We start from the raw sequence: 26,500 nt of genomic DNA, 5'->3' as shown, positions 1-26,500 counted from the left end.
AAAAATCAGTAAGAAGGGGTGCCTGGGTGGCTCAGTGGATTAAGCCGCTGCCTTCGGCTCAGGTCATGATCTTAGTGTCCTGGGATCAAGCCCCGCATTGGGCTCTTTGCTAAGCGGGGAGCCTGCTTCTCTCTCTCTCTCTGCCTGACTCTCTGCCTACTTGTGATCTCTCTCTCTGTGTTAAATAAATAAATAAAATCTTTAAAAAAAAAAAAAAAAAGTAAGAAACTGTTGGTGGGAATGCAAGTTGGCGTAGCCTCTTTGGAGGACAGTGTGGAGATTCCTCAAGAAATTAAAAACAGAGCTTCCTTATGACCCTGCCATTGCACTACTGGGTATTTACCCCAAAGATACAGATGTAGTGAAAAGAAGGGCCATCTGTACCCCAATGTTTATAGCAGCAATGGCCACAGTCGCCAAACTATGGAAAGAACCAAGATGCCCTTCAATGGACGAATGGATAAGGAAGATGTGGTCCATATACACTATGGACCTCCATCAGAAAGGACGAATACCCAACTTTTGTAGCAACATGGACGGGACTGGAAGAGATGATGCTGAGTGAAATAAGTCAAGCAGAGAGTGTCAATTATCATATGGTTTCACTTATTTGTGGAGCATAACAAATAGCATGGAGAACAAGGGGTGTTAGAGAAGAGAAGGGAGTTGGGGGAAATTGGAAGGGGAGGTGAACCACGAGAGACTGTGGACTCTGAAAAACAATCTGAGGGGTCTGAAGTGGCGGGGGGTGGGAGTTTGGGGGAACCAGGTGGTGGGTATTATAGAGGGCATGGATTGCATGGAGCACTGGGTATGGTGCAAAAAATAATGAATACTGTTATGCTGAAAATAAAAGAAAAATCAGTAAGAAAAATACTAGTAATTCAATAGTAAAATGGGCAAAGAAGATAAAAAAGCAACTGAAATGAAAAACACCAATAGCCAATTAAGTATGAAAATTGAATTACAAATACATATTAATCCAACTGTATCTTTTTTTTAAATAATCTGGTTGACACAAATTGTGTAAGTTGGTAACATCTGGCTTCATTTTGGCATAGGAAAACAAGTTCTCATATATACTACTGGTGGGAGTAAAAACTGAAATTTTTGAAAGGGAATTGCTAATATTTCTTAAATTACTTAATGTACATATGCATGACCTAAAAAAACTATTTTCTAGAATGCTGTCCTACAGAGTCATTTGGAATATATAAACAAAGCAAATGTATTGCATTTAATAGGCAAAAAGTTGGGTGTACTAAATGTCCATTAATTACGGCAATGGCAAAATAAATTGTGTTCTATCTACATTATCTTATACAGCCATAAAAAAAAGTAGTGTGTATTTTTGTACTGACTCAGGAAAATCATCCTGGTATCTAAAATTTTTTAAAAAAAAGTTTCAGATCAAAATTTAAAGCATGAAATTTATATTTGTTTAAAAAACAAAGATGAGAGAAGTACTAAGGAGTGTGTGTATGTATATAAAAAAACAATGCAGGGGAGAGTTTTATTTCAGTTTTTAAAAGTTGTATTACACTGTTAACAGTAGTTATTTTGTATGCAGCTCAGACTGGAGAGAGGGGTTTTGTTTTATATTTTATAAATTGTTGTTGAACCTTTATGATGTCACGAGTGGCTTTTAAAAATCAGCAATATTATTTCCATTACAGTATATAGACTAGGTTCTGAGATGTTAAATAAGCTGCCAAAGACCATTAAAATTAGTTTGTGCTATGCTTTAATTTGAGGAGAACATTTCATATTCTGCCTACCCCAACAAATTCGAGTCTCTACTAAGCTTAGGCTTTTCTCTGGGCCTAATATTACACTTCTACAACCTTAAGCTATAGTTCCTGAAAAACAGTCTGGATGACAGCAAAGTAACAGTTTGCTTAAAAAACTTTAATAAAAGCTGAACAAACGGGTGCAACAAAGTCATGATGCATGATTCCTGAGGTGAAGGCACACATACTAGTCTCTTCCCCTCCTGATTATTTGCCTCTTCTCTTTATCTCTTTTCATAATTATGGAGCTATGTGGAATGGGGAAGTGCTGTCAAAATATATATGTGGTAATGATAAAAATGAACAGATACATGGCAGAAATCACTTGTACAACAGTCTATAATAAACATATGAATGGCAGAGATGATCCCAGGTCAAGTAACTTTCAAATTACACCAAAAATAGCTTATTCAAATGACTTAGAAGAAAAAAATAAAATTCCACAATTTAGTCCAATTGCAAGTATAACTTATCAAACAAATGCTTTTCTTTTTTTTTTTCAAAGTTTTTTAATTTTTAAGACTTTATTTATTTGACAAAGAAAGAGACAGCAAAAGAGGGAACACAAGTAGGAGGAGTGGGAGAGGGCGAAGCAGGCCTCCCACTGAGCAGGGAGACCCATGTGGGGCTGGATTCCAGGACCCTGGGATCATGACCTGAGCTGCAGGCAGACACTTAACAACTAAGCCACTCAGGCACCCCTCAAATACTTTTCTGACTTTAGCATTCTTTTATTGCTGGGCATGAATTGTTTCTCTATTTTCACCTTTTAAGAAACCAGCAGAAACATTTTTGTGCCCACTTCTTCTACATTATACATTTTCTTTTTACCATAGTTTTCTCAGAAGTAAAGTCACTTGAATAGAGAGCAGGTATTAGCATACTACAAGGGGATCACATTAGCCTGTACCAACTTTTGTAAATAAAGTTTTACCAGAACACAGCCATACCCATTTATTCATTTATCCTCTATGGCTACTTCAGCTACAAGGTGATGAACCTTAAAGCCCGAAGTATTTAAAGTCACCCATAATAATGCCACCTGCTAATAACCATTAAAATTCTTACTCATTATGTATACACCCACAATACCTTTATATATAAAAATTAGATTCAGGGAGTGCATGGGTGGCTCAGTGGGTTAAAGCCTCTGCCTTCGGCTCAGGTCATGATCTCAGGGTCCTGGGATTGAGCCCTGCATCGGGCTCTCTGCTCAGCAGGGAGCCTGCTTCCTCCTTTCTCTCTCTGGCTGCCTCTCTGCCTACTTGTGATCTCTGTCTGTCAAATAAATAAATAAAATCTTTAAAAAAAAATTAGATTCAGGCATAGCATACAGTATTATAGAACCTGGATTTGGTTTCATGCCATTCAGTATTCTTCAGACTACATAATTAAAAAAAAAATTTTTTTTTAAATACTTTGTCAGAAAGAGAGCGAGCGAGCGAGCAAGCAGGAGGTGCAGCAGGTAGAGGGAGAAAAAGGCTCCCAACAGAGCCAGAAGTCCGATGTGGGACTCGATCCCAGGACCCCAGGGATCATGATCTCCTAAATGGAAGGCAGACGTTTAACTGACTGAGCCAACCAGGTGTCCCCATAATTTTTTTTTAAAGATTTATTTATTTGAGAGAGTGCACAAGACTGCAAGCAACAAGAGGAGAAAGGGGCAAAAAACTGGAAAGAATCTGAAGCAGACTCCCTGATAAACTCAGAGCCGGAGACCAGGCTCAGTCTCAAAATCCTGAGAGCACGATCTGTGCTGAAATCAAGAGTTGGATGCCTAGCCAACTGAGCCACCCAGGCACCCCAGAAGCATAATTTTAATAGTTGCTGCATGAACTATTCCTAATATGGGTATACTTTAACCATTCCCTGGCTGGATATTTAAGCTACTCTCAATTTTTTCCATAATACTGTGACAGAGTTATATATATAAATCTTGTGCATTTCTCAGATTAAAATTTTTGTCAAAAAAGTACATTTACTACATCAACAAATATAAACGTTTTTTAAAAAAACATATTTTTTCCCAGAAGACTACAGAACTTGACATATGGTGAAGCAAATCCTTATACAAGAACTGAACTGTCTGACAAATTATCTAAATAAATCTATATAAATATCTAAATATCTATACAAACAAATTTTTTTTTTAAATGACCATTTCCTTAGTATGTTTGTTTGTTAGCTTCTTGAAATTTTTTTGTGAATGTTCTCTTCACGCCCTTTGCCCATTTATGTACTAAGACCTTAGGTTCACTTTGTCCCAGTTCTGGCTTTTGTTGTTTCTTATATAATTTAAAATTAATACAATGCAATCAGGTCTCCAGACAGAGTTCCTGTTTTTTTTTTTTTTATTGTAGTCTTTAGATATAAAAATTTGTGGTTACATGAAACATTAACCTACTTACCTGTACAGTATAATGTCAGTATATCAAGACAGCTTCAGTGGTTCCCCCCATATATATATTAATCCAAGTGAATAAATAAAACCTCCATATTATGGCCAGTCCATATTTGGAAGTTATCTTCATTTATTTTATTTTATTTTATTTTTTTTAATATTTTATTTATTTATTTATTTGACAGACAGAGATCACAAGTAGGCAGAGAGGCAGGCAGAGAGAGAGGAGGAAACAGGCTTCCTGCTGAGCAGAGAGCCCGACGCGGGGCTCGATCCCAGGACCCTGGGATCATGACCTGAGCCGAAAGCAGAGGCTTTAACCCACTGAGCCACCCAGGCGCCCCAATCTTCATTTATTTTAGAGAGAAACTTTCTATTTTAACTTTGGCTACCCGGTTTTAAACATTTTTTTTTCTTTTCCAAAGCAAAAAGCTATAGCAATGTGAATCAAAAGGAGGAGGGTTCCAGAATAAGTTTGGGCCATGAAGCTCAAGAAATAAAGCTCACTTTTTCACTATTTACAAGAGATAAGGAGTAACAGAAAGAGCCCTGAACTAGAAGTCAAGATACTTCCTTTGCTCAGCTGAGCTGCATGACCTCTTTTGGCTTCAGTTATCACTAAACCATGTAAACTTAAGAAATCTCTAATTCCCCCCAAAACTTGTAAAACTCTGCAATTCTAAAACCAATTCATTTAATAAAAAATAAGAAAATCTAGACATTTACTTTTTCCATATATCTTCTCCATTCTTTTCTTTACAAATCCCTTGACCTCATTACTTTTCATTCTTCATCAATTTTGAAGTAGTAATAATACTTTAAAAAATTGCTGATATGAAGATGGGACTTAATCACTAAGACTAGTGCTTCTCAAACAGGTGCCTCAGGAACATATAGGAGGTGCCTTTTAAGAGAAGCAGCATTCCTTTTCTGGAGTGATTTTAAAAACTCATTTTTACCAGTGAAGGAACCAATGAAGGAACCCAATAAAGAACTTAGAAAAGAAAGAAAATTCACATGAGAATTGAAAATTTTTTCACACCTGTCATTTTGGGCTGTATTTCAGATCCTCAGCATTACGTGTTCATTCTTATTAGCAGCTAGGCAATGGAAGAGTTTGAGAAGCATTGTAGATTTTAAATACCTGTGATTAACAGCTCCTGTATCACTTAATTACAAATGATTAATCTGTTTAGAAGAGCATCCTTGTGTTCTCACACATAAAACAGCCTGTAATGAGGATTCTGTGAAAATATCTATGAAAGAAGTAGCGATGTCATACAATTTAAGGTACTACATGGGAAACTGATTTTGGAAAACCACTTTGGCGTTTGTTTATAAAAGAACTAAAGACTTATTTTTTACACAGTAGCTCAACTTCACTGTCTGCCAAAGAGTGGTAAAACCATGTAATGAGGTTTGTATAAGAACAGAATGAGAAACCATATTAGGTGCTTGGCAAAAAGTAATGATTGATAAACAGTAGCCACTTATATTTTATACTTGCCACCTGATTTTTCTTATGAAGTGCCTATTATATTCTGATTTTTATGGTGCCATTTTTCAACAGTGTAGTTTTTCAGGATGAAAAGTCCATATATATATATGTATGTATATATGTATGTATACACACAAATACTCAGATGACCTTTAAATATTGTTTACCCTTGATTTTAACTTCAAAGCCAAGATTCAGTAATTATTTTCGAGCAACTTAACAAGTAAATATAAAAAATTACCCCTATAATTAAAAAGTAACACTGGATTAATGCTTTTAATTCCTTAAATTGTACTAACCTGTTTTCTGAACTAGATGTAGAAGTACTAGATGATGACAATGTATGAGAATTTGACATGCGTGAAACAAACTTCTGGATGGTGTTACGAGATGGAGCTTTGATTCTTGAGCTACGCCTACTGTGGTATTTCTGGAACAAACTTTCAACCTAACATTGAAAAAAAACAGTAACAATGATATTCGCACTATAATATACATATAAAGAGTTCTAGAGGTTCCACTGTCTTTTATTTCATAAAATTTTTCACAAAGCCAATCTTAAGAGCTTCAAAAATAAGAACATATATAGCTTACTACGGACAATATTTACTATAACATGTCAGTGTTTACTTTCTTTTCAATCTGGAAGAAAAAACTAGTCAATGAATTATAAGAGATAAGTCTCAAATAATTCTTAAATATCTTCACACCTTCAAAATGTCTCTTTAAATTTATAGCTCACGAGAAATTGCCACGAATGAGCCATAAAAAATTGTTAGCAGTTTTACTCTAAAGCATTTATTAAAAATTACCTCAAAATTCTTTAAAGTTTTTCTCCATAACATTGGGTCTGAAGGTTCTAGTTGAAACACCCGGAGCATAACAAACAACAGATGAATACAAAAAGTTCCACGGCCACAGCTGCAGTTCTAAAGAGTTACAGAGAATTTATCGGTAATAAATCTGTGGTTCCATCAGAATTCCCAAGATGATCACTTTTTTAAAATTTCCAAGTTTAACAATGTTTCTGTTAATTTGCTTCATTATTCTTACATAGTAAAGTATATAAGAATATGTAAGAAAAGTCTACACTATGACTTAATCTCTTATTTTTGATGAATTTATTAAATCAGATTTGTGGTCTAAAGTATATTGAGTCATACTAGAGACCTTCACAAATACATCAAATAAAAATGTTTATTAGCCCAAAATATATTTTAAATTCACTTTAGTTAACTAAAGAGAATTAACTCATCTAAATTTAAACTGTTATAGTACATACATTTGAGTTAATACCAGATACTAATAAAATGTAAAATGGTGAAAAATCCTACCTGAGGCCCGATAAACACCCGGTATTTGTTGTCTGGGCTGTCTCCTCCAATTAGGAAAGAGTTGGGTCCTATTTGTTGCAATAAGTACAGCCTGGCCCGCATAACTTTGTTTACACGGCGGTTTGTCTCCTCAGGGCTGTATGGTGAGAAGCCATCTGGTGAAGGGGCTCTTCGAGGTGGTGTGACTCGCCCACTCTGAAACTTCACAACGTTATTTTTGTGTTAGGTATATTACTTACTTCTTGATAAGAATCAATGACCTCCAAAAGGGTCAAACCAGATATGGCCACGTGGCATTTTATATTCCGAAAAAATGCTCCAAAATATAATGGGACAAAATTTGTTTTGCAAATGCTTATCTGACATATGCATCACAAATAAACTTCTAAAATCTCAGTCATCCTTATAACTAATGACAAATATTTGGCCAAGTGAGACAACTATGTGGTAGTTTTACAAAATGTAAATATTTGAGTTCTTTGAAAAGCATCAGGTAAATCAAGATTAAAAGCATAAAAATTCATCCATAAGCAAGCAAAATGAATTGCTTCTTTCTAGTGATAAAAATTAAACATCCAATTCCCTGGCTTCCACTTAACATGTTACTAAATGTTCTTTGCAACTGGTAATTTATAACTACCATGGAATTCCTCCCATATATTCTATAGAGAACTAGTAAGTGACTTTCCCCAGATTAAGACATTTCACTGAAGGCAGACAAAATCTCCTGTGGTCAAGGTGATATATACCACTCATTCCACTCCATTGATTCCCCTAGAACTTGGACTTTCTATAGTAATGCCCAGGGGGAATTCTAGTCCTTTTTGATGCCTCGTTTAATTGCTAAAGATAATAAATGCTAGTGAGAACACGAGGCTAGATTAGAACCTTCATACAGTGCTGGTGGGAAAATAAAATGGTACAGCTGCTTTGGAAAACACAAGCCAGCAATTCCACCTTCGGGTATAAACCCAAGAGAGGTGAAAAAATACAAAGAGATCTGTACATAAGTGTTCCAAACAGCATTATTCATAACAACCAAAGACTGGAAACAACCCAGAAGTCCAGCAACTAACAAATGGATAAACCAAATGTGTTTATCCATACAAAAGACTGTTATTCTATAGTTAAAAATGAAGTACCTCCAAACAGAATTACAGAGAATTGGGTCAACTGGAAATTAGTTTTGAATGTTAAACAAACAAACAAAAAACCCCATGAATATGGCATAGCTAATATTTTTACATTAAAATACGTATGTATGTGGCAAAAATCAACACACACATTGATAAACATATTTTGTGGGGGGATAAAAAACAAAAACAAAAAAAACCCAAATGGGGTACTGGTACAAGTTATACTATGGATGAACCTCAAAAATATGATAGGTGACAGAAACCAATAAAAAAAAAAAAACATATACTGGGCGCCTGGGTGGCTCAGTGGGTTAAGCCGCTGCCTTCGGCTCGGGTCATGATCTCAGGGTCCTGGGATTGAGTCCCGCATCGGGCTCTCTGCTCAGCAGGGAGCCTGCTTCCTCCTCTCTCTCTCTCTGCCTGCCTCTCTGCCTACTTGTGATCTCTCTCTGTCAAATGAATAAATAAAATCTTTAAAAAAAAAAAAAAAAAAAAAAAAAAAAAAAAAAAACATATACATATACTGAATGATTCCATTTACTGTTTATGAAATAACTAGAACAGGCAATTATATATAGACTAAGAAAGCAGATTAATAGTTGCCAAGGGCTGGGCAGAGACTGCTAATTGGTCTGTGGTTTCTTTTTGGGGTGATAGAAATGTTTTAAAGTTGACTATAGTGATGGCTACAACTCTGGATAGACCAAAACCCAATGAATACTACAATTTAAACAGGTGAATTATACAGTATAGGAATTATATCTCAATCCAGCCATTACTTTTTTAGTAGGCAGTTATTAAAAAGTAAAAGAAAAAACAAGTACACATGCACATGCTATATGACCTAAGTATTCAGACTATGGATATGCTCACAGATGTGTAAAATGCCATATGCATAAAAAGTATGTTTGCAGGACCATTTTTTTTTTTTAGTAATGAAAACAAGGAATATACATGTCCATTAATTAGTATGCAGTTCATTAAATAAAGTATGATTTATCCAGATAATGAAATGCTAAACTTAGTGTTAAAAAGAACAAGAGGTAATTCTGACTAACATATATCCTAAAGTGGGGGAGTGAAGGGGAAATGCAATTCTGTATACACTTGTGGTAGACTTTTATACTTTGATGGCCCCTGTACCTCCCTGTATTTACACCCTTGTGTAGTCCCCCATCACACTGATTCTGGATATACAACTAGCATGGAACTACCTTTGGGCAATAAGGCATAAGGCATTAGGAAACAAGGCAGTTTGAAAAAAGCTTCCACACTGGACTTGCCCTCTTGATACACTTTTTTTTTTTTTTTTTTTTTTTTTTTGGTCTCATAGTTCGAGAGGCTACAAGTCCAAGAACAGGTGTGTCAGCAGGGTTCCCTCTGAGGACAGAGAGAATCTGTTCCATGCTCTCTCCTAGTTTGCAAAACTTGGTGTTGCAACCTAACTTCCATGCTATGAGGAAGAGATGCCAACAGCCTCCAACTGTTCTGGTATCCCAGCTGAAGCACCAGACACATGAGTGAGGAAGCATCTTGGATATTCCAGCTTCAGCAGATATCATGAGGAACAGACATAAGTCATTCTTGCTGAGCCCTGCCTAATTTACATGAGCAAAACCAAGATTGTTCTTGTTTTAAGTTTAAAAATAATGGCTCATTTAAAGATGTGTCAACATAAAGCCAATAAATACTGTTAGGTAGTTTGGACTTTAATGTAAAAAAAATTATTTAAAATTTACTTTTGGAAGGATTTATGTGCTGATCAGAGGAAAACCAGATGCCCCCCTGTGGTCATGATCTTAGTCATTCTACCACCTACTCATTTGCTCTTTGCTCTTCAAGTTCAGAAAGTAAAATTTAACTTGCATTTCTTCACTAGAAGTCTTTCTCTCTCTCAGAAAGTTAGCACCTACATTTTGCAAATCTCTCTAATGTCTGATTTAATACAGAAGACAGCTGGATTCTCATCCATACTTCTGCATTGCATCTGCTGTGATAATGACATTTTGGTTAAAGTACATGAAGAAAATGTGGCTTCACAAATATATGCAGCTGGAAAGGGTATTTTAAAAGACTCTTCCAATAATTATGAACACTCATCTTTGATACTAGTCCCAAGACTGTGATATGAAATCTGAAACCAGATCAACAAACTTTTCCTACTCTTACACATGAAAATCCAGATCTGTCTTTCACAATTTGAATGGATCATTTACCTAAGGATGATTCTGTTTCATCATGCATTGGTCATTAAGAAAATACTGGTTCACCAAGTTATGCAGATTTCCTAAATGTTTATGCATTTCGCTGTGCATTACATTAAAAAAAGGTCACATTTGGTAACTTCACCAATCTTGTTAGAAAATTCAAGTATTGGGAAACTGCCAAGTTTATAGTGGTGGATATGAGTTTCCTGAAATTCTAAACTCCCTAGTTAAAAAACATTTCAATTTTCTTTCTTGAAGTTCCTTCCTTCACTTAACTTGTCTTAAGGAAAATGTCTGCCAAAAATACCCCGATTCCTGTTGTCATAGCCTTAATTTAGGTGAATGCATCAGCTTTACCCACCACTGTAAATGTTTATGCAGTTAAAGAGGCAAGTGAGATCTCAGTTTTATTACAAAATTTGTTTTGATCTAATGGATCCACAGAAAAGGTCTCAGGACCTGCACTCTTCCCCCAACCAAGGGTTTGTGGACTACACTTGGAGAAATGTTGCTGTAACAGATGGCTAGCCAATCTTTTCTGTGTTATAAATGTATCAAAAAATTATAGAAACTTAATATACTTTTTGAAACATTAACTTACAGGCACTGGAGAAACTCTTTTTCTCCGAACTCCTGGAGATTCCGACTTCACTGAGCGACCCGATGGGGAGCTGCCAGGAGAAGGACTACGTCGGCCTTTGGGAGCGGGTGACGTGGTGCTCGCCTGGCCCTCTCCTTGTGACTCAGTTGCCAAGTTGTGAATTTCAGAACCATCTCCTTTAATAGGGATTGGTTTTACCACCTAAATTAAAATTCCAATATTCTGATTACTTAATATAAAAAACGAAGTAAATTTAAACACAGGAGGCCAAAAAATTAATTCAAGTTTTCATTACACAATGTTATACAAATATAACAACTTATCAACTTTTATTTAGTATTACTTCAAACAATGAATGTTAAGACTATTTTTACCCACAGATTTCATTCATTTAGGCTTTATCACTAGTTAAAATGTTACATATAATTTTAGAATTTAGTATTATCTGTTATTATGTCCCCTAAATCACTTAACATTCAAAATCAATAATCATAGGTTAGTAAACAAACATGAAAAATAAGCACTTTTACCTTCTACAGTTAATTTATTCAACTAGATTCAAGGAGATGTTTTCTTTTTCATTTCTATTGAGAAAATGCAGGATCTTGAAAACAATAATGGGCATAATTTAAATGCCCAAATAGTTTGATTAATATAAAACCATTTTGCCTTTTTTTATACAATGTTTTATTACAGTAGTTTAGACATGTATTTCAAAATCATCAAAGAAAACTACACATTTAAAGAGCAATGTCTCAAGGAGAAAGGCAGCTTGCAAGACCTGTTGTTTCTCAACAGACCTAATCTGGCTCTGACCAAAAGGCTAAACCCTGTAACCTTAGCCAATCTTCCCTGCCTTTCTCCCACTACTGTTTTACTCTACTAGCCTGCTGAAGTGCCTACCAAACATGACTAACCTGACATCTTCCTGGGCTTTCACTCCCACTTTCCCTGCTAATCACATCTCCAGCCTGTAGCACACCAGGCAGCATACCTTCACCTGGTAAAAACTCCCATCTTTTTTATTTTTTTTTAATATTTTATTTATTTAATAGACAGAGGAGACACAGACAGAGATGGAACACAAGCAGAGAGAGTGAGAGAGGTAGAAGCAGACTCCCCTCTGAGCAGGGAGCCCGATGCAGGACTCGGTCCCGGGACCCTGGGATCAAGACCCAAGCCAGGCAGATGCGTAACAACTGAGCCACCCGGGCATCCCAAAACTCCCATCTTTTAAGGGTCAGTTAAAATCCAGATGTGCACTTAACTTTGTCAGCCTGACATTTTTCTTCTAAGTTGTTACTGTTCTCTGCCCACTCTACACATTTGGCATACAGTCGCATACTGTTCTGTGATATTTCATGCCTTTATTTTTAAGTTCCATTTTCATAATTGGGAGATATTTATACCTCACATTTTAAGAAGGACCTGATTTAAACTACATAAGCATAATAAAAACAAACAAAAGCAGAGTCCCCAAGTAGACTATAAACTTCTTAAGGGTAATATGAAATCTGTAAACTGTGAGAGGGTAGCATAACTGAATTTAAGGACTGTAAGTCGTGTCTTATTCCATACATCTCTTCCCTCTTTACCTCTGTCCTATACACAGATAACGTACTCAAGAATTTGTTGGAAAGGGGACAGTGAGAAAAAACTGAATTTAACCTTAGATAACTGAATGTCCTTAGTTTATATGTCATAAAGGATTGGCTTTTTTGGCTTCTTTTCAAAAAAGTTGTGATTTCTGCTTTATGGTATTCTCAAAAGATCTGGACTCTCCATCAGCACAAGGAGCTCCAGAAAGCACATTCAAACTTCAGATGGATTTAAACTACTCAAATATTCTTTATATTAATTGGGTAGAAATTTACCCCTTCTATAAGATGTTTTCAATAGAACTTTCTCTGTTCTAAGATGAATCCCCAATTTCTTCATCTGCATCCTCTGACATGATTACTGCAACAGTGAGGGGTTCTCACCATACTACTTCATATGAAAAACAAATGAAAGGAATGTGGAAGCTTAGCTGGAAAGAAAAGGACTCATGGGTAATATGGTACCTTAGCATAAAGGCTGGTATATAAAGGAACAATTAAATATATTCTATATTAGCTCCATGGGTTAGCACCAATTGGGTAGAGTGTACAAGACAGAACACAGCTCAGTGATGAGGGAAGTCTATATGGCTACTGAGCATTAGAAACATGGCTAATGTGGCTAAGGAACAAAATTTTTACTTATTTATATTTAACTAATTTATATTTATTTTATTTTTTTAAAGATTTTATTTATTTATTTGACAGACAAGCAGGCAGAGAGGCAGGCAGAGAGAGAGAGAGAGAGAGAGAGAGAGAGGAGAAAGCAGGTTCCCTGCTAAGCAGAGAGCCCTATGTGGGGCTTGATCCCAAGACCCTGGGATCACGACCTTAGCTGAAGGCAGAGGTTTTAGCCCACTGAGCCACCCAGGCACCCCTAACTAATTTATATTTAAATTTAAACTAAATAGGCAAGTGGGGAACACCTGGGTGGCTCAACTGGTTAAGCATCCAACTCTGGATTTCAGCTCAGGTATGATCTCAGAGTTGTGAGACTGAGCCCCATGTCGGGCTCTGCACTGGGCATGAAGCCTGTGTAAGATACTCTCTCCCTCTCCCTCTGCTCCTCCCACCTCCTATCTAACCCTCTCTTTAAAAAAAAAAAAAAAAAAAAGGGCAAGTGGGATGAATGCAGGGCTAGATGATCATACAGCTGGAAGGTTTCAATTGTCAAATGAGTAGCTTGCCCAGTAACTTTTATGATTATACCCACCATCCCTTTGCCCTCCCCCAAATCTAATAAATCTTGTCTTTACTTATAAAGAACAAACAAAAAGCAAATAAAAACCTGCTGATACAAACTGATACTGGAAAACTTAAAAATCAAGATATACTTCTTTTATAAGAAAGATGAGCACATTTCAAAGTATTTGTATACTTTAAAAGAAAATAACCATGGCAAAGGATAGAGAATGCCTTTCTTTCTTAATCCTAGCTAGCTAAGTTTTCTTTCCCTAAACCCTGGGCATCTTTTAAATTTACCTCAAACCCCATGAGTCTATTCAAACTTTTTGCTTTCCTGAATGATTTCTGGAACTTGGATCTTTGGATCCTACCTCGGAGAAAAAAAATCAAAATAAAATGTGGAAAAAAAAAAATGCTTTTCTTTTTCGAAGTACAATAGAAGTCTCTACTAAAAAGTTTTAGATACTGACAGTAGGGGGCAGTGTTGCTTTAAGCATTACCTCCCCAACCCAACCAGCTTAGTTTAACAGTTTAAGGTGCTTACTGAGCATAGTTTTAGGTATATTTTGTTCCAAGTGGCTAGAATATCAAGCAAATGAAACGACTGTATTTAAAAAGAAGGAAAAAAAGCTTACAAGAGGATCTATTTATGATTCATTTCCCATTTCCTGCTATGCTTTCTTCCTTACATCAGGTAACCCACAGCCACTTACCACAGGGCCTCTCCGGTTTCTCCTTTCCAGCCACTCATGCTTCCAGGCTGGCATACAGGTTGCCTTCAGTTTCTCCCTGATCATTCGTTCTTCTGGGCGATCGTCCATCTTGTGCAAGCCCTTGAGAGTTTCTTTACTCTCCATCTCACGACTGAAATGGAGGGAGAAACAAGAATGAGATTAATATATAAAAAATAATTTCCAAGAACAAATAGAATTTTATATCTTCATTGGACATGTAGCTAAAAAGGTAACTGCTAACGCACCTCACCAATGACTTTAAGCCAAGAATGAAAGTATCACTGTGAATCATACATACTCTTGTTCAATATCACATGATAATGTGAGTTTAATAATGTCTTTTTAAAAAGAAAGGTTCTATTTAGAAGGTACAGACTTAACTAACAATATTAATGCAGTCCTTGTTCCCAGGTAGTTAACAAAATGGATCCCAAGACATTAAGTGTGGCATTAACGAACACATTCATGAACACTGCATTGTTTCCAATTGCACCACTCTCACATCCTGAAGTATTTAACAGAGATTTAGAAGAGTATTTTACTACTATAGGATTTCCATTAATTTAAGGATTTCCAAAATTTATTCTAGCATTTCCAATAATTTAAGTCTTTATAGACTGAATCTGGTGGATATGCTCATTTTATGAAAAACAATAAATATTTAATAAGCTAACTGTAACCTAAGCCATCTTCTGTGATCCCATAATATTTGTTCAAAGCCTAAATGATTAAATTTGTATTCTCCCAACAACAGTTCCATATCAAAGCATTGGGTATACTCTGTAAATAAAAAGTAAAAATTGGTACAAACATCTGTCCTTTACTCCATAATATAGTGTGGAGTTACTAGAACAAAATAATCTGGAAGCTAGTAACTTTTGAGACCTAATTCTACAAAGCCTAAATGGTAAAGCACCTGCTAATTTCTTTCTTTCTTTTTTTTTTAAAAAACATTTTATTTATTCATTAGAGAAAGAGAGTGAGCACAAGCAGGGGGAGCACAGCACAGGGAGAGGGACAAACAGCCTCTCTGCCTGGCAGAGAGCCTAATGTGGGGTTCGATCATGACCTGAGCTGAAGGCTTAACCAACTGAGACACCCAAGCACCCTATCATCTGCTAATTTCAGATACACTTATATCCACATGAGGATATATATATCAAATGCAAAACACATACGCACATATGCATGGATTTTAAAAACCTGATTTAGAAGAAAAGAGTTAAAGCATTTGTGCTCTGGAAGAAGTAACAACTTAAAAAATACTAAGCTAATTTCAGTAACTATTTTGGATATTCTATAAAGTTACAGAACAGTTGTGTGTTTTTTTTTTACAAATTGGAAAAGGAAATACTCAAGGAAATACCACAGAAGATAACCGCAAGCTTACTAAAAAGTCAAATGCAAACTTCTCTAGGAACTTTCCAGCTAATTACAACCATGAAGCATCAGTATCTCCAGAGAACCAGCAAAAAAAAAAAAAACTTACTAAAAACTAAATATGCACTAGAAAGGAAATAGTTAATTGGTTCTTCTGAAACATCAATTCTGTGAGGGCAGTGGAAATCAAGTTAAAAATCCTGTGTAGAGAGACTGGTCTAGTTTTAGGAATGTAGAGGGCACAAAACATTTGAGACTTACAAGTGGGCACTAAGAGCATATAGTAGAATATTTCCACCACAAAGGTCTAAGAAAACTCCTGAATAGAAAGTGCCTATATGTAAAGAAAAAAGGTAAATAAAGAATGGAAGGAAGGAGATTCTTTTATCTGCTTACAAGTGCCTGGCTCTTTTTCCTGCTCTGATTATAGTATAAAATGTAACTTTTTGGGTGTCTAAGAGGAAGAGTAGAGAGGGGAGAGGAGTGGGAAAAGAAGAGAGGGCAGGAAGGGAAGGGGAAAGGTAGAAGGTAAGAAGAGAATGGGAGAGAAGGAGTGGGGCGAGGTTGGGCGAGGGAGGGCAAAGGGAAGGACAAGAAGGCAGGGAGAGTAGAGAAATGTTTTCCCAAAATTTCATCCTGTTCAGTTACTACTTACCCAGGGAAGCTCGGATTTACAGGGAACCCAACTTATGGGCTGACTGCATACCAAAAATTCACTTACAACTCTCTGGTTTGAAAAGCAAACACTTTCCCCTCTAGTAACTATGTTGCAAGGCGTGGCTAGGTTCCCAGGCTAGTTCTCAAAAAATAAGACACACTGCAGAAGCACAGTGCATTTTCACCCCAGAAGCTCCTGCACTCATGGACAAAGGAGCTTATCTTCCCTTTGGTCCTAAATGTCTCTCCTCCCCCAAATTTGTTTTATGAGTATCTCTTCTCCATTCTGTATTTTCAGTGTCTCTCTCCCTGGCACTCACCCAAACATGAAGAAGACTCTCCCTGTCTAAACAAATCTTCCTGAATGATGTGGCCTCCTTAAAGCTGGCATGATTTGCCTCTTTTCTTTACACTTGTTTGAAAATACTGTAATCACTTAAACCAGTTTCTTAATAAATAATAGGGGATATGCATACTAGTACCTCAATTTGTACATACATACAGGATTATTTCTTCACAACAAATGCTGTGAAATGGAATTGCTGGGTCAAATAGTACACAAATTAATGTTTTTGGTGATACTGGCATATTATCTTCAAGAAAATGTATCTTCTACTCCAAACCCCCAGGTCAAATTGCCAATTTAGCTGGTCTGTATTAACAACAGACTCCTAAGGAGGCTTCTTCACTTTGAATCTTACTCCAATCCAGGCTTTACAGAGCAGCCAGGGTTACTTCCTCTATTAAAACCCTCCAGGCATCCCTCTGGGTTGGACTAAAATTCAGAATGTTTAACAGGTCATATGCGGCCATGCATCATTTGGTCTTACCTCAAATGAAGTAACCTAGACCTCCACCCGGCTCCTTGTGTTTTTTTCACTGCCTGAAAAACTCCAACATCTCTCCAGCTCAAGACTTTTGCACAGACTGCTTCTTGTCTACTTTTCACCTTGTTTATTTCTGACTTTTTAACTCTTCTTCTATACCTCAGAGATGGTCCCAATCTGAGTTAGGAATCTGTAGTTCCATTCCTTCACACCATTGTACTTTTCCTTTAAAGTGCTCACTGCAATTTGCAAACCTATTTCTCCACCATAAACTATAAATTCCATGACCAGTGTTTTTATCCATCATTCTATATCCAACAACTAACAATGTCTGGCTTATGATAGGTTTCAAAGCATATATTAAATGAATGCTCATTTATTAACATCTTTGGCAGCCCTAAGGACCTTCCTAGTTTTAAAATTTGGGCGGGGGGGGCAGTGCTGGGTGGCTAAGTTGATTAAGCGACTGCCTTCAGTTCAGGTCATGATCCCTAAATCCTGGAATCAAGTCCCACATCAGGCTCCCAGCTCCACAGGGAGTCTGCTTCTCCCTCTGACCTTCTCCCCTCTCATGCTCTCTCTCTCTCAAATAAATAAAATCTTAAAAAATTATTTTTTTAAAATTTTATATATTTGAGAAATATATTTGATATAAATATTTGATATATTTGAGAAATATATTTGATAGAAAATATATATTTTTTATATATTTGAGAGAGAGAGAAAGAGCACAAGCAGGCAGAGAAGGGAGAGGGGAGAGGGAGAAGCAGGCTTCCCACTGAGCAAGGAGCTTGATGTGGGACTTAATCCTAGGACCCTGGGATCATGACCTGAGCTGAAGGCAGTCACTTAACCAACTGAGTCACCCAGTACCTCCCTAGTTTTACAATTTAATGACTACTCATGTTAATCTTTCTATAGTTTTGTATTTAAGACTACATTTGTAATTTAGATTTTATTCAGTGGAGCAATTTTTGTTGCTCCTAAGTTAATCTGCAAATATAAACCAAAAAGTTATTTCTAATGTTTTAATAATCATATATTATTCAAAAATGTATATTTTTTTGCATTTTAGTATCTGTGAAATCTCAATACTTCTTACAACCAAATGTTGTAATTTATGGTAGGGTTTATATAAGATAATGGTTCAGTTTATACTCAATGGGATCTTAGATTCAATGAAATAGACAGTGAATTCTGTCTACTTGCTAGGAAAAAAGTCATGTGTGTATGTATATAGCAGTCATGTAACTTCTTATTCAATTAATATTACAGCCATAACAGGAAACATCTTTTTTTTTTTAAACACAAACTAATCTAAACAGATAGTTGCTAAATCACTAGGAGATTACAGGGCCTCTAATTCAATTTAGTTAAACAACATGAGTGTTTTGGAGAGTTATTTTTGCATTAGTACCTACAACCAATACCTGTTATTTTACGTTAAGTCATAACTTGAACATTTCTGACCCTTTGACAAAACAAACATACATATTTTGGGAAACTACTTTGAAGACTTTAAACATAAATGAAATTTTAGCCAGACAAATATGAGAAACTTAAAGATTGTTACAAATTAAGCTTTATCCTCCTTTCCTGTTTATTTAGGAAACATATTTCTTGCTTTTTTTTGGTTCTAAACATCATCAGAATGAATCTTTGATCAACCTAGAGCTTCAAAGAACCTTTTTCCTCTGCAGTTAGGCTTCTTGTTCTGGTCCCTTTCTAGACTTACAGAATTTACCTGCTAACAAATGAGATGGTTCAATGGTCCCTTCTTAATGAAGCCACTTGGTCCTCTGCCTGACCACCTGTGGCAGCAAGGACTGTTAACTGGACTGCCACTCTTACAGCTCTCCTCTCCTTGAACTTCTACGAGGTGATTTTTTTCCCCAGTTCTGCTTCTAACTCTCTGACTGACCTCACTGGGATCATATACTAGACCCTCTTCCTAGAACCCCTTAAACACGAACCACCACTTCTCAAAGCACTTAAATACTCTTCTTAAAGCATACCAAGGTATTTCATACCTCTCTGGTACTGCAGATGATTTTTTTTTTCTTGACAAAATGACCCTATCATCTGACATGTCTTCAGTAAAGAATTTCCTACTATCATTCTATAGCGGTTGCCACTCCCTCCCCACTGAGTTAATATTAATTATAATACATTATAAAGTTGAGTATTAGTTTAAGTATCTGCTTCCCTCACCACATTGGGAGCTTTCCTGGGACAGGTTCTAACATCTTACTTATTTTTCTATCATCAGTAGCTAATGTCCTCGACAGGCCACAAAATGCACCTGAACCCAAGCCAGAGTGTCTATCCAGCAATGGACACCTCCCCTTTCAACGGTGGTGCCTGATGCTTGGGAGTACCATGCTTATACATCTGAACCCATCCTACACTCCACAGTTGGCCAGCGCAAGAATGTGCCCTGGTCCAAAGACCCTCTATACTGGATGGTACTCTACATTTTAACCAGATCTGCCCACTATGGGTATGTGACTGTAAGATACACAGATCGTGTCACTGCAGGAAGAATGGCATTGAAATAGAGAAAAAGAGCAAAGTAATTAAGTAGGAACAATAAGACAAAAATAAAGAAGAAAGAGAAATTAGAAGATGTGGTTGGCAATAGAAGTAAGGGAAAAAGCAATTCAAATAAACTTAAGAGTTGTACCTGGGTCCCACAATATGCTGTTACATGACCAGAGCTACTTTTAAACTTCCCTGGGTGGTGAATAACCAATTCTCCAGAGGTCACATGTATGCACTGCAATGGAGGAAACTTCATGGCTCCATTTTACATTGCACTGAAATAAACCCTATTATGTCTCTCTTCCCACCATCCCCAAAGAGCTTGACTACAGCACTAACACAGCACATTGCTCTGGTACACATAAGACACTAGAAAAACACTTAGAAATAGAATTCTACCAAGTCAATTATGATTTTTTTTTTATTTTTTTATTTTTTTAAATATTTTTATTTATTTATTTGACAGAGAGAGATCACAAGTAGGCAGAGAGGTAGGCAGAAAGAGAGAGAGAGAGGGAAGCAGGCTCCCCGCTGAGCAGAGAGCCCGATGTGGGACTCGATCCCAGGACCCTGAGATCATGACCTGAACCGAAGGCAGCGGCTTAACCCACTGAGCCACCCAGGCGCCCTAATTATTATTTTTAAAAGGTATTTCTTAAATGGTTCATCTTTAGCATGGAAGTATGTATGTTAGTCAACAACTAGTGATATGGAGAAATAACTGCCAGACTTATGTCATAATAGAAAAAATTAATGTTACATGCCAGGCAAGGTGTTAAGTGCTTTATAAGTATTTATATGTACTTCACCCTCCCAATAACCCTTTGAGGTAGTTACCATCTGAGGCTTGGAGACGCTCACTTACATGCCTGGGGTCACACAGTGTATAAGGAGCAGGATCAGGATTCAAACCCTGGTCCACCTGACTCTTGACTGCTATGGCAGGTCATGTCAACTCTGATTTTGTTTTTACAATGACTCAACATCAGGTATCTGTGCTGTTTATCTACCTGATGAGAATACAAAATTTAAACAAGTATTTACAATGGTGACTATTTTAAGAATTAAAGAAGCATGTTCTCTTCATTAACAGAGCACTTCACTATAATAAGAGTATGTAATGATCACATGAAACCTTCCTGGAAAGTAATGGGAGTTTAACTTTAGTAGATATATAAACATTTCCAGAACAGTTCACATTATGGATAACTTTATTTTGAAAGAAACTTAATTCTTTCACTGTCCAAGAACTCTCAAGGAACCCTGTCTAGAATAGATACAATTCAAAGCCACTCAACTGAGGTCCGCTTGGCCAAGGGGAGAGGAGAGCAAGCGAGGAACTATCTTCCAAGACAAAAATTAGTCTGTTGTGGGACCCTTAAATTTTGAGTTTCCAGGTAAAAGTCAAGAGAAGGAATGACTTAGTTAAGAATGGGGAGAGTGTGTGGTGAACCATAAGGCTAACAACAGAGGCTAACAAACGCTTACCATGGACAGGGCACTGTGCTAACAGCTCCACATGGGTCACCTCAGTCAATTCTCATGACTTGGGACTTTTACTGTCCCATTGGCAGATAAGAAAAAACAAGTAAGAAAAAGAAAACAAGGAAGAAAAACAACTTGTTTCCAAGGTCTGTATGTGAAAAATACAGGCTATAAACCGAGATTAAAAAAAAAAAAAAGACTGTGGAATCATTCTTAAGATTTTATTTATTTGACAGAGAGAGAGACAGATCACAAGTAGGCAGAGGAAGAGAGGGAAGCAGGCTCCCCGCTGAGCAGAGAGACTGATGTGGGGCTTGATCCCAGGACCCTGAGATGATGACCAAATGCTGACCAAGATCTGAGTCCAAAATATCCATAAAAACTCTATTTTCCCATAAGATAATTTCTCGAGTATAGGCTCTTTTGGGCAGCAAGAATGAAATAAAATCAATGGTCAGTCCAACCCTTCCACCTTTGTAATACAACAATTATGACATATCTAATTTTAGATATGAAATAATAGTATATAAAATGGCTCACGTGTGTATGATAATTAGTCCCCAAAAGACTTTATTACAACTTGTGCTCGGTACTATTTGACTCTGAGAACTAATGATGGCACAATTCCTATTTATTTACAATGAGAAAGAGGAACTGCTTTTTTCCCCCTCATAAAGAGTAACCATCTTCTCTTTAGCACAACAAAGAACTACTGATTTCTTAATACGGGTATGGCCATGGACAATCAGTTTTATAATATATGGAATCTCTATCAGAAGTTTTTATGGGGAGAGAGCTATTTCTAGTATTGTACGAATCTTTCTATTTAGTCCTTTGAGGGAGATAGGCACAGAATCTCACCCTCAAAAAGCCCACATACTGTTTAACAACATCAAAGGTAAAATAGTATGGAGGCCAAATAACAAAGACAATAATATAACTTATTGTCAACAATTATTATTACAAGTAGTTTAATACCACCTTAGTGATTTTGATTGTTTCTATTTATAAATTATTCCAAATTATCTGTACATACTAAAATTCCATTTATCTGATCTCATGTTAAAATGGCACCTCATCTGAGCTTTAAATTATTCAGTAAAAATTACAAAATTCTAAAAAGTTGAACATGGGATAGAAACGTGAAGAGTATATATGAAATTAGACAAATGAATCCAATAGAATATATTAATGGGTAACCATACTGCAAGCGCTTGTTTACTCGCTGACTTAGGCCAACATAGACAAGGAAAGTGCAAGTGCTTTGAAGGCAGGGCCTTTCCCCTGGCGTGGCATGTAGCTACCAACAGAGCCCCCAGAGCAACATATCCCATGGGCTACATAAATAATTGCTGATTCAGAGTCAGAAGTAGCTGTTATCATTTCTAATAAATATCTGGGAAATAACATTGTGCAGATGTAGTATCCAGGAGACACACACAGCCTATTTAGCCCATAACTTCTATCAAAAACTAGTGTCTCTGGAACATAAAAACAATTTCAAAGAGAACATGAAGAATATTCAAAAGGTTTTCTGACTTCTAAATTAGTAATTTGTAAAATATTAGCTTAACAATCATTATGCAAATGACTTTATAAAGTGCAGAGAGCTACTAGACAGTATCAAAGCATTAAAAAAAAAAAGATTTATATATTTGGGGGTGGGGGAGGCAGAAAGAGAGGGGGTCTTAAGCAGACTCTGTGCTGAGTGCAGAGCCTGACGTAGAGTTTGATCTCACAACCCTGAGATCATGACCTGAGCCAAAACCAAGAGTTGGACACTTAACTGACTGTGCCACCGAGGCGCCCCAGTATCAAAGCATTCGTAAGGGTAGCAAATCCACATGGAATTTCTTTTGGCAGTCAATTACCTATTATCTAGTCTATGGAGTAAACTACATGCCTCAAAGGCTCCTTTTAGAGAATTCAAGTGAATCAAAAAGAAAAGTGTATTTTGGGACACCTGGCTGGCCTAGTCAGTGGAACATGGGACTCTTGATCTTGGGGTTGTAATTTTGAGCCCTACGATGGTATAGAGATTACTTAAATATAAAAAATTTTTATTTACTTAACAGAGAGAGACACAGCAGAGAGGGAACCCCAAGCAGGGAATGTGAGAGAGGGAGAAGTAGGCTCCCCGTGGAGCAGGGAGCCAGATATGGGGCTCAATCCCAGGACCCTGGGATTGTGACCTGAGCTAAAGGCAGATACTTAATAACTGAGCCACCCAGGCACCCCTAAAAATAAAATCTTTTAAAAAAAAGTGTATTTTAACTACATAGTTTTATGTTATATGTTCTTATATATGTGATAAATATGTATGGATATATTTAAAGAAACTGATACTCTACAGAATACTGAATAAATTCTAATGGATTGATAAGTCAGTTATTACTGGTAATTATAACTATTCGAAAGTCAGACATCATTAAAAAGGTTTTGAAATGTACATAACATATTGTACTTACCAATGGGGGATAAATTGTTAAGTGAAGAAAGAAAAGATTTTAGGTTTTCTTTTATGAACTTTTTAATTTAATTCTACTCAAAACTGTTTTATGATTAAAAGGCACCTTTCTTGATCACAAATACCCATAACAATATTCAAATAAGAGTTTGATAAAAAGAAATTGCTTTGCAGGAAAAGTAAATCGTGTGTAATTAGCACACAAGCCTTTTGGATGGACTTCAGTAGCTTCCAAAGTGACTAACATGCTGAAGGTAAACACCAAGGTTAGACTTTCAGGTAGATAGGTTTATACACGAGAAAACATCATCAAACTGAAGGGGTGTGTTTCCTGTGCCTAAGAACTACGCGAACCAAGAACAAGATACAGTGAAAAATAGTGTTCAAAATCACTCTTAAAGGGGCGCCTGGGTGGCTCAGGTCATGAGCCCAAGGTCCTGGGATAGGCCCCGCACTGGGCTCCCTGCTGGGCAGCAAGCCTGCTTTCCCTCTCTCATTCCCACTGCTTGTGTTCCTACTCTCCCTGTCTCTCTGTCAGATAAATAAATAAAATCTTTAAAAAAAAAAAAATCTTTTAAAATCACTCTTAACACTTGCCTAGTCCCAGGGAGAATATAAAGCAGCAATGTAAAAACTTGGTTAAGAAGTTTCCTTGGGGGCGCCTGGGTGGCTCAGTGGGTTAAGCCGCTGCCTTCGGCTCAGGTCATGATCTCAGGGTCCTGGGATCGAGTCCCGCATCGGGCTCTCTGCTCAGCGGGGAGCCTGCTTCCCTCTCTCTCTCTCTGCTTGCCTCTCCATTCTACTTGTGATTTCTCTCTGTCAAATAAATAAATAAAATCTTTAAAAAAAAAAAAAAAAAAAAAGAAGTTTCCTTGGTACATCCGTGTATCTCAGAAATGTAATGGCATATGAAAAACTACCAAACATTCAAGTTAATGAATTTACCACAAACAGATCAGTCTAATATGCAGTACTGATGACATCACAGGGTATGGGACTGTGATACTCTATCCAAATCTGGAAAAAAATTTGCTGTTCCTTCTCAATGTGATGACAGATGAATGTGAAAATCAACAAATTTACATTAAATGAAAATAATTATATATACTTTATCAAGCCAGAGGATATTTAAGAATAATCACATGTACTAACAGGTGTGTAACTGTCTGGTCAAGAAAATGTCTACAAAAGAAGTTAAAACCTGCCAGGAGGCAAAAAGAATTTTAAGAAAATAAAATTTAAATTCTATTTAGAAAATAAATTTTTATATTTATTAAAAATAAATATTTTATATTATAAATTTATAATTTATAGAATATAGAATATATAAATTTTATATTATAAAATAGTATTTATATAAAAATTTTGTATTTATAAAATAATAAATAAAATAATACAGAACTTAAAGAAAATCTAAAGGAAATAAGGTGGCAAGCCAAGTTAGTAATCAAATTAAGTTAGGGAAAAAAATCCTATAAAATTAGCAATTTGACATCAGAAAATATGTTCATAAAAAAGCACTCGAAGAGAGAAAGCAGAGACAGTGAAGGCAGACATCTTTTCAAGATAACACCCCTTGTATACTGGCATAAAAGAACAAATCACACTACAGTTAAACACATGCTTTCAGTTCTATAAGGACTTTACTTCAGCGAAATTCACTGACTCATCACAAATTATGAACTAAAATGAAACGGTAGTATTTATGGTAGACAAGTGAAAACTGTAAAAATGGTCAGAACTGAACAGAAATGACTTTTGTGGTTTTCTAAGATTGATCAACTCACAAAATACATGAAAATCTTACTGACAGAACACCAACAAATGCTCTTCTTCTAACAATGATGGACAAAACAAATGGACCGAAAAGTTAACTAGCTGCCAGTGGAATGTTTACTATGTGTTTTTCGAAAATACTTTTTTTGCTCATCAAAGTAATGGCCTTTGTAACAATATTTCTAAATACTGCTATCCTGCCACCCATTTTCCAGAGAAAGACTCAGAGTATTCTCTTCTTTGTACCCACAAACTTGGGAGAGCTACCAAGTTTAGTGTAAACTAGTTTCTCAGAGCCAGTGTTTACAAAGGGAGTTTAAGACCAATATGGTCCCATTTCTTATTTGTTCCTTTCCAACAAAAACCCATGAAAGCTTCAAATACTTTTAATCTTGAAGCTTTGTATTCTTTTGATATTCACTGCTAAAAATTCCACTGTTTATTCCTTCCTTTGTGTATCCTTGATACTTGACGAAGAACTTTTAGAAACCTTTGAAAAAAATGGGATGTATGAGCATCCTCTTCCTTAATTGTTGAACACAGATCAGTAAGCAAGGAAAAGGATGCTAATATTTTATAGTATTTGGCTAAATGTGTATTTCCTTTCAAGAATTCCCCTTGTGTGCTACATAACAAATCTAGAATTGGGAATGTCTAAATGACAGATGATGCGTAACTATAGTAAGCTTTCATAATACATTAGAGAAGCAGATGGGAACTCCCTATACCACCACTATGCGAGTTTTCAGCAAAGCACTGTGTGTCCTGTCCTCCATCTACTACATAGTTCATGGTACAAAGCAGGTAAGGGGACAGGGGGTTGTTGGAAGGGATGGCTATTCCTTCACCATTTTGCTTTTCATGGAGAAGATCCCAAATCAAT

General features: G+C 36.4%; 1 protein-coding gene across 5 annotated transcripts in view; it reads right to left on the bottom strand.

Annotated features, from left to right (window-relative positions):
• MAP3K1 (mitogen-activated protein kinase kinase kinase 1) overlaps positions 1-26,500 on the bottom strand; it is an 86,690-nt gene that overhangs the window by 21,163 nt on the left and 39,027 nt on the right. For all 5 annotated transcript variants that reach the window (XR_009353963.1, XM_059175021.1, XM_059175026.1 and 2 more), the window contains exons 2-6: positions 14,464-14,614; positions 10,968-11,168; positions 7,024-7,224; positions 6,502-6,618; positions 5,989-6,137 (exon numbers count right to left, since the gene is read on the bottom strand). Coding sequence is in view for 4 of the 5 variants with exons in the window: in XM_059175021.1 (XP_059031004.1) it covers positions 5,989-6,137; positions 6,502-6,618; positions 7,024-7,224; positions 10,968-11,168; positions 14,464-14,614 (819 nt within the window). In the remaining variant the exon portion in view is untranslated. The remainder of the gene's footprint in view (positions 1-5,988; positions 6,138-6,501; positions 6,619-7,023; positions 7,225-10,967; positions 11,169-14,463; positions 14,615-26,500) is intronic.

This window comes from Mustela lutreola, chromosome 5, assembly GCF_030435805.1.
Source record: "Mustela lutreola isolate mMusLut2 chromosome 5, mMusLut2.pri, whole genome shotgun sequence".
Taxonomy (NCBI): Eukaryota; Metazoa; Chordata; class Mammalia; order Carnivora; family Mustelidae; genus Mustela; species Mustela lutreola.
Note: the sequence above shows the minus strand (reverse complement) of the source record. Positions and strands in the feature narration are given on the sequence as shown.